We start from the raw sequence: 15657 nt of genomic DNA on the forward strand, positions 1-15657 counted from the left end.
AAAACAAGGGTGGGCCATCTCTTTTTTTGTTGAGTGTGTTCCTTCAATATATTTGGGGGCAGGTGGAGGCTGCTTTTTTGCCCATCAGCAGAAATAAACAATGGGTATAAATGGTGGCTCAGTGGCTAAGACGCTGAGCTTGTCGATCAAAAGGTCGGCAGTTCAGCAGCTCGAATCCCTAGTGCCGCGTAACGGGGTGAGCTCCTGTTACTTGTCCCAGCTTCTCCAACCTAGCAGTTCGGAAGCTCGTAAAAAATGCAAGTAGAAAAATAGGGACCACCTTTGGTGGGAAGGTAACAGCGTTCTATGTGCGTTTGGCATTTAGTCATGCCAGCCACATGACCACAGAGACGTCATCAGACAGCGCTGGCTCTTCGGTTTTGAAACGGAGATGAGCACCGCCCCCTAGAGTCAGGAACAACTAGTACATATGTGTAAGGGGAACCTTTACCTTTACCTTATTATGTGCAAATCTGGTACTCTCCAAGTCATGGAAAGAGAGTTAAGGATACAATCTAGAGACTGTGCTCACTCATCACTACAAATAAGAGGGCATTATTAACCATAGTTATTGACTAAACAACAATTGGCTGGGTTCACAATATCTGTGAAGCCTTAGAGATATGCAAAAACTCCAAGAACTAATTAAACAACATGTTGGGGATTCTAAAGCAGATAGGGACAGCCCATTCCCTCCCCAAAACTACAAAATGAGCATCACATTGTTTTAGTTAATTGTTTAATTATAGAACACAATACAAATTCCTTGATAATGGCATTACTTTTAATAGTATGGTGTAGTATGGTCAAAGTGTTGAGCTAGGATCCAGGAAACCCAGCTTCAAACTCACTCTTAGGCATGGAAGCTTCCTGGGTGGCTTTGGGCCAGCTGCCAGTCCCTTTCTTTCTCCCTCACAAATGGGTGGAGGGAGCAATTTTCTACTCTAAACTTACAATAAGGGGAAAGTCAGGCTAGAAGCCTAAAAAAAAATAATTAACTGTTCCATCTCACATCTCAATCACTTTCTATGTTTAAGTAATATAGGAGATGTGAGTGTCCCTCCCCAGTGAGTATCTGTGTGGGTGTATATCTGTGTATGTGTGAAGTATAGGAAAGGTTTGCATTCCCTGGTAGACTAGGGGATCTGGGGAAATCAAAGGGGCCTGCAGCTGATTCCCTTCTGTAATGATGTGGTAATTCATCAAGCATGGTTGACTACCTTCCAAGACTGAATTCACACAATTCATTAAACTCAAACCAAATATTATCGCTTAGCAGTGTAACACAGGAACAAGGTCATTGCAATATAAAGCAGGAAAGGGAAGAGGAGAAGGTTGGAAAGAGAAATAAGAAATGGGAAAGGAAGTTGAGGCAGAAGACTGATGAGAGGTCAGGAGCAAGGGTGGGTGGAGATAAGAAGGGTTAAAGGTGACATGTGGATTAGAAATGACCCTACATTTTTGGCTGAAGGCCTCCCATTCAAGCACACTCCTGTAAGCAGTCCGGTTAAAATGTGACTATAATTTGCCTGGCTTGCTCCAGAAACATTCCTGCTTTCATTGGTTTTTATCCCTCCACCACCCTAAACTATGTCTGGCAGGAATGAAGGGCAGCTTGCTGTAATTAAATTGTGGAAGGATTACCTACTGGTGTTTTCAATCTTCCTTAGCAAGGAAAAGAATTGAAGACTTAACATCCACTAAATAAGCTATGCTCAATATAACCCAAGCCCACTGTGGGATCCAGCCATATTCCTCAGGGTAACAATAAACATAGAGGCAGTCCTGAGTCCTGCGCATCATAAAATGGCTAAATGGATTAGTTACCTCCTCAGTGCTTTCATTCAATTATCTAAAGAATGTGCAACTTGGCAGTGTTAAAACACTTCAAATTAAGAGGAGTTCAAATAATGTGGATATATTGTACATAATTACTTGTAAGCTGTTAAGGAAAGGTTGTTTACACATATGCAACTTTGCATGCGTTGGTTGTGTTGGTGGTGCTTAAAAGTTTTCGTCTCATTAGCTCTACGTATTTTTTTCCAATTTCATTTCTAAATTTATTATTAAAATATAAATCGGATTTCTTCTTGGTAGCTTTCCAGCCTTAATTCAGCAGATTTGCAATTATAATGCAGTATCAAACCAATAATTTCATACTAGGTAAGTAATAGGCATCTGCTGCTCTCACCAATAAAGTGGTCGACAGCTCCGGTAACAATTTAATGATGAGTTTATGGGAACTGTAGTCCAAAATGAATCCTGGAATAGCTTTTCAGTGTTCCATTGTATGTGTGTGTGATGATTGTCTACATTCCCCAAAATATTCACATTTAGCATTTCACAGAATTTTATCAGAGAAATATTAGAGCACACAATTTACATTTAAATCCCCAAGGTATAACAGAACATACAAAGAAAAGATATAATTGTATGTATGTATCTATGAAAATTTATATGGTCATCCACTCATTCTCAGTGATTCTGAGCAGTTTACAGAAATAAAAATCCAATATACCAACAATTAAACAATAACACCCTACCCCCTGGTGACAACAATGAATCAGATGGTTGTCATCTTTGGCTCTGAAAATGCCAGCGGGCTCTCAGAGCTGGAGTCTTTGTTTTAAAAATGGGGAGAAGTTTGGGATTTCTGATCAATTAGGAAAAAGTGGTAAGAGAAAGCTGGGATCTGAAAGATGGCCATTTTCAACTTAGTATTTTTCAATAGATTTTTGAGCAGAGTTACTTTTGGCAGGAATCAGTGTTCAAAATTCAGGACTTGTTTCTTCTCAGGAAGCCACACAACATGGCTGGGACTATGTTTACTAGCCAGTTAGGATGATTGACCAACACTGATTTTAACAAATTATTTCTATGTACGGTAAGTGAATTCAAACAGTTGCATCTCATTTTCCACGATTCTGACCAATGTAAATCTATTTTTTCTGTTTCTCAAATCTATCTATTTCCCTCACTCACTTTGGCATACTTCTCACAGCAACAGATAAAAGCATTGCTTTTGATCTGGGAAATCTCCTTACCTCCCCAAAAGGGAATTAAAAAATATGAATAAATTAGCTAAAGTTGACAAACTAGAAATTATGAAGAAATCAGAGTACTGTCACTTTATTGTTTGCTCCCTCCCTCCCTCCCTCCCTCTCTCTCTCTCTCCCTGTATGCATGCACATCTGCTGATGAGTGTAACAGATCAAAAGACAACAACAAAGGGTTTTTATATATTATCAGCAAATGCAATTTTTATTCAGATGTGGATCATCAACTGTTGAGTGGTCAAGTCCTTTCATTTGCAAGTACGAAGAATGCAACATTTATATCAACCGATGTAGAATATTTAGGATATTTATAATATTTAATATCATTTGAATTATTGAAATATTTAATAGTTAGGATTGCATCCTTAATAGGGTATTTGTGAACATGAGGTGGCCATTTGATTTCATTACCATTTCATCTTGTAAAAATATATTTTATTCCAAGACCATTTTGCATTTATGTTGTCCTGCGGGTTGTAGGCACATTAATTGCACATGTTCTTTAAAACAGATATGTATAAATTTCCAGTTGTGATTGGATATTTTGTTAAACTATCAGAGTTTCTTTGGAGCACACGTTCACTTGTTAGAGGGCACAATGACTCTTAATAGATAGATAAAGATGAACAATGGAGCATGCTAACTAAAAATTAAGAAAATTAATTATTTTGCAACACTGAATAATCCATAAAGTATTCATGATCATTTGAAATGAATGCAGTATAAGTTGGGTGAGACTTGACATCTAGTTTTTCTTGATATTTGTGATTAAAGTTAACAGATTAAATTAAAAAAATAGTCTCATTCATTCAATAACTCCAATCATGATGGAAATGCTACATATGCATTCCCTAAATACACTAATTAGTTAACTTGGCCATTCCCTTTCCTTTGGGTGATGTACTGAAATTAGGTTCATTTGTTAAATGGTTTAGGAAAAAAACTATCTTGTTGGAGATGTCTCTATTTCATCTCATCTTGTATTCTGTTTTTAACTCTATGCCTGAAATTGCCCAGCCAGAAGATAAAAGGGATTGCCATCCTGTCCTTGCCACCAGCGCCTGACTCTCTGGTCTGCCATTTCTGAATGCCAAAAAAGCTACTTCGTTATGAAGTTTGATAGGCTTACTTTTTAAAAATTGTCTTAGATGTTGTCCATTATTGAAACTCATGGTGAAGAATTCCCTCCATGTGAGATTGGTTTGGAATAGAAAGGGAGAAAATATTCTCTGTCCCTAATATTAATCATTGCATAAACTGATCAGCTTCTCTTTTTCTTTCTCTCTCAGTTGTAGTTCCACTACAGAAAACTGAAATAAAAGCTCACTAAAATAGGAGACCTTAATAAAATCACTAATAGAAGAAAAACAAGTTTTTGCAGTGAACAATCCTCTGCAAATTGCTGCAGAAAGTATGTTGTACATTGGCTAAGTGCAGAACTCCCTCAAGTCTACCAAAATTTCCCTATCGAACATAAATAGCAATAGCATCTAGACATTTATTTATTTATTTATTTATTTATTTATTTATTTATTTATTTATTTATTTATTTATTTATTGGTTCGATTTATATGCCGCCCTTCTCCAGAGACTCAGGGCGGCTTACAATGCGTTAAGCAATAGCCTTCATACTTTTGTATATACCTGCTTAGTAGGGCTTTCGGCCCCCCCGCTAAGCGGTGTTCTTTTTTATACAAAGTCAGTTTATTGCCCCCACAATCCGGGTCCTCATTTTACCTACCTCGGAAGGATGGAAGGCTGAGTCAATCTTGAGCCTGGTGAGATTTGAACTCTCAGTAATTGCAGGCAGCTGGCAGCTAAGTGCTACTTTAACAGCACTTTAGTCCTCTGCACCACCAAGGCTCCTAATATACTGCTTCACAGTGCTTTACAGCCCTCTCTAAGCGGTTTACAGAGTCAGCATATTGCCCCCAACAATCTGGCTCCTCCTTTTACTGACCTCAGAAGGATGGAAGGCTGAGTCAACCTTGAGCTGGTGAGAATTGAACTGCTGGCAGTCGGCAGAATTAGCCTGCAATACTGTGCCACTGTGCCACTAAATGGTAGTTTTGACAAGAGGAGTCTCAGTAATAATGAGCATGAAGTTAATCCAGCTTTCTCCAGTCTAGAGCATCTGAACTATAGCATTATATCAGTTTAGAATTGTGGAAACTGCAGTCTCAACATATCCTCAAGGCACCAGGTTAAGGAAGACTGTATTAATAAGATGGCTTGAAGCATCAGACAGGCAGGTAGTGGTGGTTCTGCTCCAGAGAGACTGGAAAGTTTGATGGGGGCCAACAGAGACTGAATCCTGATGAAATATCTGGGAATTCAGAAGCTCCTGAGTCCAGAAATAGTACATCCTTGAAAAAGATGTAGAGTCTGAGTTAAAGGGATCTTTTTATAATTCCATTTTTATATGTATTCTATGCAGAGGTGAAATCCAGCAGGTTCTGACAGGTTCTGGAGAACCGGTAGTGGAAATTTTGAGCAGTTCGGAGAACCGGCAAATGCCACCTCTGGCTGGCCCCCGAGTGGGGTGGGAATGGAGATTTTGCATTATCCTTCCCCTGGAGTGGGGAGAGAATGGGGATTTTGCAGTATCCTTCCCCTGCCACGCCCACCAAGACACGCCCACAGAACCTGTAGTAAAAACATTTGGATTTCACCACTGATTCTATGGCTTTTCTGGTTCAGGAGAATTTGTTCACAATCACTCATGCCCTGTCACTTCATGGATGACTTCAGAGCACTCTATGTAGAACTGCCTTTAAAGACCATGTAGAACTTTCAGTCAGTGCATCAATTCAGGATACTGGTTGCCACCTTTAAAGCCCCACATCGCTAAAGGCTAAGCCTTATATGCATACTTCTGGGACCACCTCCCCTAAATTAAATCTATCAGTCCAGAAAGATTTGGTAGAGTGGGGAGAGAGTTCCACCATTAAGGGAATGCTATCTCATGTTATCCCCCGCTCCTTTGGAACAGCCTGCCCCCAGATATCTGGACCATAAATTTGGTTTTTGTAACTTTTTGGGAGAGCCATTAACACATGGCTATTTGGAAAGGCATTTGGGGATGAAGAAAAATAAATTACCCTTGAACAGTAGTGTATCAAATAAGTTGAATTATAACTGTATTAACTATGTTTTTGTTTTAGTACTAGTGTACTGATACTTTGTCCTTGGAAATGGAGGATCATATAGGTAAAAGAAATGAAGTAGAATTAAAAATGAAATAAATTCAGACCAACCCAGATTATTTTAATATGTTCCGGAGAGCTGAAATCTACTCCTAACTCCTTTTCAGATTTCAGGCGATCTATTGATTTCTGAGACTGATGTTTGTGGCTGGTATGAAAGAGGTCCAAAAAAATTGAGGAAGAAATTTGTTTAGGCTATCATCTCCGGGCTACAAAACTCCAGACAGCTGCTAGGTGGCAGAAGAGTCAGATTTTCCTGAATCTCTTTGCTGCCATCCGCAGTAGTAATTGTCTTGAATTTTGCAGCCCATATATTGTAGTCCTGGATATTTTGAAAGAGCGTTGACTGTATTTTTCTTCTGATAATGGGTTCCCTTCCAGGTTTGAATCTGAAGTTGGCAGAATCCAATTGCTGGCATGCTCTTTGTGCAATTATATTAGCTGTCCGTTTGTCTCAGTGCCTACTAGATATTGTGACATGGAAGGAGGAAGGGATAAGGAGCAGCTCTAATATGCACCTGCTTCCCCCCCCCTTCCATGGAACTGGAGCTGCAGCATGTCAGATAACCCTGGCGCGTGATGGGTAGAAATCACTTTTGATAGCATTTTTTCAAGGTCACAATTGGCGCACAAGAATGACCTTGGAAACTTGCGGGCAACCAACCGAGCCGCTCCTGTGGTTGGAATTAGAAACGGGCTCCAGCTCTTTTGGATGCAGCATCGTCGGTGTTTGGGGATGGGGATGCGTCGCTTTGCCAGCCCTGGCCTGTAGGATTGCAAAGCGCGTCAGGATGGGCAGCATCACGGCTTGAAGCTGCCTGCTTGGATGGCGGGAGTTTGGCGGCGGCGGCGGCGCCGAGGCTCCTCCTCCTCCTCCTCCTCCGCCAAGTCAACCCTCTCTTACCTTTCTCCGCCCTGCGGTCCTGCTTCGCAGCAGTGGCCCTGTGTGGAGCGAGGACCGGAGCCTGCCACCGCCGCCGCCTCTCGAGGGCGAGCAGGAGCCATGTGACTCGCCGGTGAGCCGGGGCGTGCGACTGCCTCCTGCTTCAGAGCTACCTGATCCGAATACTAAGCGGCGGCAGCAGCAGCGAGTGGTTCGGGCGCCGCTGCGGCCGGGGGCTGCCGGGGGGTGGTGGTGTCGAGGGAGGCGCGTCGCCAGCCGATCCGAGCGCCTCAGCTCGCCCGTTCCCAAGGCGCCGAAGATGGAGATGAAAGATCAAGGCGCTCAGATGGAGCCTCTGCTGCCCACGGTGAGGAGCCGAGGCGGGGAGAGAGCCCTGGGCGAGCCTGTGCCGCAAAGCCAACTCGTGGGAAGGGGAGAAGGGGGGGGGGCGAGAGACGTGCCTTGGCTGCTTTGCGGGTTCCGGGCACCGGGAGGGTTGAGTCGGGGGTGCGTGCGTGGGTGGATAGGGAAGCCTTCGACACGCTCGGCCGCCGCGGGGGTCTCCATCCGCGGTGGGCTCCCAAGCGGCAGCGCCGGAGCGCACGGGTTCAAGACGCGCGCGACCCCGGGGTTTCTTCCGGCCTCCTCCTGTGGCTGGCGAGAGTGGGCTGCGGGGGCGGGGGGGAAAGGGGGAGGCGAGAGGCCTCTGGCCTCCAAGCGCGGGGGTCGCGCCTTGGATGGAAGAGGGAGACCCCCGGAGTTGCCCAGCGGCGCTCCTCGGGGGCCCTGCCTGCACCTGATCTGCTTCGGAGATGCTCCATTCGCGCATTGGCTCTTCCCGGAGACCGAGGATTGGGCGAGGGTGACGATCTGTGCCTGGCCCCCACCGGACCTCGCCAGGCACGCCAGAATGGTCCATGTGGCTGATTTGTCCCAGATCAGTGGTTTTGCTTCCATGTGCACCTGCGTGGGCAAGTTACCTGATTCTGTCCTTGTGCAAACACAGGACACGCACACACACACACATACAGACATACAGAGATGGAATGGGGGAGAGCTGTCTTTTATATACCCAGACACGTATTCTTGCAGCAATCTTGCTCTTGCACATGGATGCAGAATGGCTGGGAAAGGGGCTGCTTTACAAACATGCACTCACTTGTTGGGTTTTTTTGGGGGGGTAGGGGGGTGTTTCTTTGAGCAAATCTTTCACATCTGTTCTCTCTCTCTCTCTCTCTCTCTCTCTCTCTCTCTCTCTCTCTCTCTCTCTCTCTCTCATGATATATGGGTCCTCTCCCAGAGTTAGCTAGGCTTGTTGACATCCTCTCTTGCCTGATTGAACAAAATTTCATTTTCTGCCTGACATAGCATGTATGCGTACATATATTTCCACAGAGGGCTGACATGTGGGTTTTTCTGAAGCACATGTCTGTCTTTTGGGACCTCTTAGGAGCCAATCCCAACAGCCACATTCAGTAACCTTGCCAGAGTGAGAAGATCCTAGACAACATGGCCTTTGGGATCCCACTTTTCCTTCCTTCCATCCTTGGAATTCCATCTTTCCTTCTGGGAGAAAAGGAAGGAAGTGGAGAAGTGGAGCAGAATAGGATTTCTGCTGCCCCTCTAAAAATAATAATAATAATAATAATAATAATAATAATAATAATAATAATGATGATGATGATGATGATGATGATGATGATGATGATGATGATGATAAAATAATAATATCTACTTCTCCCAGGTGCTTGGGAAAGACTTGATAGGTGGATAAAATGCCAAATTCAGTCTAAGTATCCGGTCGACTGTGCAACCAACCATAATAAAACTGTGCTGAATTTGGTGATCTTAGCAGTATCACCAACTATATTCAGTGGTCCTAGCAGCATCACTAATTATATCCTGTATTATTGTGATTGCATGTGGATATTCAAATCAGCAGACACTTTTTTCTGTAAACGTGAATAATTTGGGGGGTATTTTTAAACCACAGTGAAATTGCTAGGTAGTAATGTCCATTGTATCAATTGATCAATTTATTGGGCAAAAGTCTTTATTTTCAGAATTGTTGCAGATGTTTGAACAGAGGCCTTTCCCTTAGTGTAAGAGGCATAGGCTACTCTATATACAGTAGTTAGGGAAGTTTCTTATAACCTGAAAATGGTATTCATTGCATCTCAAGATGCAAAATATAGTGGACCAACAGCTGATTAATAAAAGGTGTGTTTTGAAGTGCACTTTCTATTCAAACTTTAGATTCTCTTTTTATAAAAAAAATTACAACAATCTTGACTTTTATCATATGGTGAAAATCAATTGCAGTATACATTCCTAGTTTAAAGCTCCTTTGTAAATCAATAAAGTAATAAAACTAGGGTACCAGTTGGGGAGGTTTTCTTACATCAAAAGATTTAAATATCTTAGAAACCCTATTTAGAGATTCTTTTCTTTTAAGATGAAGCTTATTAGAATTCCTCAGCTATGCAAATGCATTTTTGGACTTCTGAGAAGTGCTGTTAGTAAGATGCTGTTTCTAGGCTTAAGAACAGAGAACTAAGGTCCTAGTTTGACCACAGAGCTTTTCTGGCTTCCAGGATATCTCCTCATCCAAAACCAGCTATACTGTTAGAAACTGGAATAATATTTAAAGTGGCAAATGCAGAGGACGGTAACAACTTCTAGGGCAAACTGTTTTCCCAATCTGTTCCCCCTCTACAGGTATGGATTTCCACTGGTGGAATTTTCCGCAATGGCTGTGCTGGCTAGGAGTTTGGAGACCTGACATCTACACTCTGAAGGGCATTCAGGCTGAGGAAAATTATTCTAGACTGTTCCTCCAGAGTTTCTCTTGATTGCAGAGTAGTTCATAGGGCCTCCCCTGACCCTAAAATCTGCCTCTGGTGTGTGATCAGCGATACCCTAGCAACTACTAATTTAAGTAAGTTTTCGCCCAAGGAATAGAAATAGGACACCATTTTGTCCCTCTCTGGCAACAAAATGTCATGGACTTGTCAGTGTGAGCCACAGTCTGAGTCAAAGAGCCCTGTAAAGTCATTCTGCTACATCTTAATGAATGGTACTGCTGAGGAAAATCAGGCCTTTCGGGCTTTATGCGTAAGATGATAGCGATAAAATGCATATGGGTGTGGTGGTGGGGGAATAGTCTCTTACTGCACCTCTGTTGCTGCTCTTACTTGGAAATGGCTTGTAGTTTGTGAGCCCCTTGCTAGGGACTTGTGTGATGGGAATAGATACTGTGAAAATGCTTTCATTCCCTGTGCGAATCTGCCCTTAAATGTGAGGCAAAGCCTGATTTTGCCTTTTCTTTCAGAACGTATGTTCAACGCTAGGTTGACCACTGCAGCCTCTTTCTGGATGACCAATATTCAGCATTTATAACTCTGGGGAACATTATTTCAGATGACACAATGACATTTGTATAGTAGCTTTTTAAAAATGAATGCGATTTGACTTGTTTAGAGGGCATTCCTGAAAGATTTTTTTTTTAAATATAGCAAGCACTGTATATATGTGGTACTCTCAGCTTGATGCAAATGATTATTTTGGAGATCTTACCCAGAGTGTGAATTCCAATGAGGAGGTCCTTGGTTGTCTCTGAACTTGATTGTTTTCTTATAGAATAAGTGTTTCATTAGCCAAACTAGGTAACATCTAGCACTGATGATGTTACCTTGGTTGGTAATGAAACGTCTGCAAGAAAACAATCAAGCTCAGAGAGCACTAAGGACCCCTCATTTTAACCCTGAGCTACACACATTTTCTTCTTTATTGAAATTCCAATGAGTCTTATTTGGCTTTTATACTTGTGTAATAAACCCATGCATATTGACTCTGCCCCAGGTATTCTCACATGTTACAGCTTTGCCCTTTGAACCTCCTGATGTGGAAGAGGTTTTTTGCTCTCATGTACTGTAAAGTTTGCACTGTGTCAAGAGTGGTGCTTGCATTAAAAGAAACATGAACATTGCAACTTAACACAAGAAGTTGAAATTTGGGGAATGAAAAGATGGGGGTTGGCTTGTTAGAAATAGCCCCATCTCTTTCACTTACATTTTTTCTAGTCTAATTGGTGCATGAACAGAGTTTTCTCTAATTAATTTAAAAATTCATTTGAGTTAAATTTTAGAAAGCTGCTAGAGTTCCTGAAGAAGCCATGCATTGATCTGAAAAAAAAAATCAACATGTACAATCAGGCTATAAGTGTGTTAGAATCAAATAATCAGAGAATAGTAAAAAAAAAGTTTCAAATCCATCTAGAATTCATCAATAGGCTGGATGCTAAACAAAATGAAGAGTGGGTGAAGAATTAAAAATTAGCTTATATTTTCCTGTAGATTTCAAACAGTATTTCAAATTGCTGAAATAAAGAAAAGGAAAAAACCAATAGTTGATCTTTTATTTCTTTAAAATATGAACGAATGATTCACTAATGAGTGGACATGCACATAAATGTGTACTCTCGTTCATGTGCATGTGTATCTGAAATTAAATTCTATTACAAATGTTTATGAGATATCTCTTACTTGATGGACTCATTGTTTTAATCATACTCTGACTCATTCGCTAGATGCATCATTTTTCTCCTTCAAAATATCTGAAGAAAACATATTTATTAAAATAACCATACCTTCCCTTTTATACTACAAACAACTTACAAAACATGAAATCTAACATTAATGAAGCGTAGCATAATAAAACATGAAGCAAAAGAAGCAGAAGTTACAGAATAAATCCAACACATTAAATGTCACTTAATTTTTTGAAATGCCAAGTCGGTGTATATTTTGTTCCAGTTATTTCGTCCCAGTTCATCACTGAACAGTGAAAAGTGTTGTTAAATGTCCCAGAGGTGCTTTTTTAAAGAGTCAACTGGGCTTTCTGTTTTTTCTTTGAAGACGTTTCGCTTCTCATCCAAGAAGCTTCAGCTCTTTTGGGACAACGATGACCTGGATGACTGAGAATCTCCATAGATGTATTGTTACATGCATATTTTGAATCACAGAATTCCAAAGTTCTGGGATAAAAATCCAAAATGTCACATTCTGTACAACTTTCTTCACTTTCAGACCAGAAAACATCTGGATGAATGCTTCTGTTCACATGTATGTGTGTGTGTGTGGGGAATTTTAAAGAATTCACATCCTATTAGAGAACTAAATACCATATTTTTCGGAGTATAAGACGCACCAGAGTATAAGACGCACCTACCTTTTTTGGTTGTTTTTTTAAAAAACAGTTTTTTTATTTTTTAGACAAACACACATTCAAACATACAATGTATTTTTTTTGAACAGAGTATTTGGCCGGTTCACAAATTTAAACAGTGTTTAGTCATTTCAATTAAATTTACAATTTCTATATTTCCTCTTTGCCATATTTATTCCTCATCTATTTTTTTAAAAAAACCAATATTACCCTTCATTCTCATCTCTAATCTTAATCAAATTCAATTTTTCCCTTCTATTCTATATTATACCCCTTCCCATTGTCATCTATTTTTATATCCATCCTCACATTGGTTAATTATTTAATATTACAATTTTTTAATACAAATTCAACATTTTTATATAAATCAATTAGTTATAACTATCTTTTTTGTATATTAATCAATATGAACATGAATATTCCAATTATTTCCATGCAGTCCAATTTCTTACAAATCAATTAATTATATTTACCAATAATAATAAACCAAATAATTTCCCCCATATATTCCTCCAAACCACAATTTAACCATTTCTGCTTTCAACACAATATACAAATGATAGTATCTCAATTATTACAATTCCCTAGTTAAATAGAGCTTTTTTCTTTTGTGTTTTAAAATCTTGAACTCTCCTCTTTTGCCCTAAATTTCCCATTGTTTGCACCTACCTTTTTTGGTGAGCAAAAAGAAATCTCTGCCTCATTTTGTCACATTGCAGCAGAGCCTGCTTTACTTTCAGTTTCATTTTTTCAGCATAGCTAGGGAAAAAAAATCTGCTCCAGCACTCTGCAGCAAGCAGCAGAGTCCAGTGCAGCAGAGCCCTGCACTGAGAGCAAATCAGCTGAGAGTCGGGTGGCTGATCTAATCAACTTGTGCTAATTAACCTATGCTGAAGCTGAAAGGGGCTGTTTTTTCTTGCTGTTTGCTTGCAAGGAGGTAACTGCTGCAAGGCACAGGCCAAAGGGTGGGGGCCAGTGGCTGGGCAGGGCTACATTCGGTGTATAAGACGCACCTAAATTTTCACCCCCTTTTGGGGGGGTAAAAATGTGCATCTTATACTCCGAAAAATATGGTATATTTCCAGAGAAGAATTCTAAATGATGTGAACTTGGAGAGCAAGCCTATTCAAAAATTATCATTAGGAAATCACTTTTTAAATGTATCACTACCATTCGTAATGTTAATACAATTGATCTGCTCTCATGGCTGAAGCAACAACACAATTTTAGGGCAAGAAGATAGAGTTGCTGAATTTTCCCAGTGAAGTGCTATATTTTGGATATTGGGAGAAAAATGCAGTAATATCTACCTCGGGGGGAAGAAATTTAGATTTTTTTTGTCCCAAATGAGAAGTAATGCTATTAAAGTTCTACTCTAATCAACTTGCATATGATGTTGGCTTTCTTTCTTTGCTAGTCAGTGGTTACTTCTGAAAGGAGTTTTATGTAACTGCTCCTTCATGAATTTCAGATGTCTCTTCCTTTTCTAATCCTTTGCATTTTCATATCTTTCCCTTTCACCAAAAAGAAAAAAAAATGGAAGGAAACACTACAATTGCCTCATGAAACCTACTAGGAGCTGTCCATCTGAAAACATCCTGAATTACTGAAGACAAGAGATAGTGTGACACATTTTGAAATAGAATAGAATAGAATAGAATAGAATTCTTTATTGGCCAAGTGTAATTGGACACACAAGGAATTTTTCTTGGGTATCTATCCTCTCAGTGTACATAGGGAGAATAAAATACATTCATCAAGAATAAAAAGATACAACACTTAGTGATAGTCAAGGTTACTAATAAGCTATACAAGCAACATGGTTATAGTAATAAGTGGGAGGAGATAGATACTGGTAAGGAAAAGAAGAATAATAGTAATACAAATTATTACTTAATTTTAAATTATTTAAATTATTAAATGATTTGGCCCATTGGTTAATACATGAGAGCATTTGAATAGAGAAGAGTAGAATATACATTTAAGCTATACTTCGTTTGAGCTTACTAATTTGATTGTTACTCCTGCACTGTTTTGTTTTAATAAACATCAGGTTCATGCAAAACTTAAAAGCATTATCGTAGAAAATCTGGTGACTATTTGTAACAACTATGCTGGTCATCACTTCTGACTACCTCCACCTGCCCTTCAATATTTAAGAACTAACCAGTAAGGAAAAGACCTGGCATTATATTTATATGTGATTCCTGGGACTTACTCCCAAACCAATTATCATAATTAGTCATGTTCAAATGGCTTCAGAATCAGCCTAATTTGCAGATGACATTCAAATTTTTGAGCCATGTGAACAAGCCAATATGGCCTGGTGTAGATATAATGCTAAGGGCTATTGTTGATCTCACATATCATGCTAAATCAGAAACAAGCATGTTATGACTATGTATAAACCACCTTCATTCATGCCAAAGGAGGATAGACTGGAAGTCTCAGTTCTGATTTTATACTAAGCCATTTTCTTAACACATTCTTGTTTGTAAGATTGTCTTGCTAATCATAGGAGCCAAGCTGGAGAAATTGGAAACACGCACTTCCATATCCGTGAACATCTAGCCAGTATATGCTGGAATTCTAGTGTCTTCTCTTGTGTAAATGAAGCTTTGATTACTGTCTTTTTGCGCCTGTGGAGGTATAAAGCTAAAATTATAAAATGTATATAAAATGTTAGGGATGTATCCTCTTTTTTGCTGTCTTCCTCATGAAAAACAACAACCAAAGACATTTATTTCTCTTCATTGCATAATAGAGGCCATGAGTGAGTTGCTACACCTCTTGACTCCTCCGTATATTCTTTTTATAACAAAATACTGAAATTATCACTGACATTCTACCTACAGTTTTTAAAGCTTTGCAATCAGCTACATTTTTATGAGGAAGATGATTATGTCAGAAATCTGCCTGTGCCTTTTTTTTTAGGGTGAGTGGTACTTCTTTAAGAGAACTATTACAAATTTGTGTTAATCAAGCGACTAGATCATGTCTGTGGTTATTTATTGTGGCAGCTTTACTCAAGCTCATGCATCTTCTAGATACATTGGACAGACCATGCTGGACAGGAATTCTTGAGATGCAGTTCAACATATATGGAAATAATCAGGTTGGGAAGTCTGTGTGATAACGTTCTCATTGTTCATTCTCAGTGGGCCACCAGATCAATCCTTTATTGGTAATACATTTGAATGCTTTGATCAGCAGCCTTATCACATATTAGAGCTTTCACAAGATCTGGTTCAACAGGAGAATTTTTTTTTTAATTGAAAAGTTTTAT

General features: G+C 39.8%; 1 protein-coding gene across 8 annotated transcripts in view; it reads left to right on the forward strand.

Moving 5' to 3' along the window:
• Positions 1 to 7169: 7169 nt before the first annotated feature.
• Positions 7170 to 15657, forward strand: part of SLC4A10 (solute carrier family 4 member 10) — a 185324-nt gene continuing 176836 nt past the window's right edge. For 7 of the 8 annotated variants that reach the window (XM_034426222.3, XM_034426261.3, XM_034426229.3 and 4 more), the window contains exon 1: positions 7170 to 7512. In XM_034426222.3, the coding sequence (XP_034282113.1) occupies positions 7465 to 7512 (48 nt within the window). In that variant the 5' untranslated portion in view covers positions 7170 to 7464. The remainder of the gene's footprint in view (positions 7513 to 15657) is intronic. The other variant, XM_034426236.3, reaches the window with a different exon arrangement.

The sequence above is a fragment of the Pantherophis guttatus genome, chromosome 1, assembly GCF_059756535.1.
Source record: "Pantherophis guttatus breed Tessera chromosome 1, ASM5975653v1, whole genome shotgun sequence".
Lineage (NCBI taxonomy): Eukaryota > Metazoa > Chordata > Lepidosauria > Squamata > Colubridae > Pantherophis > Pantherophis guttatus.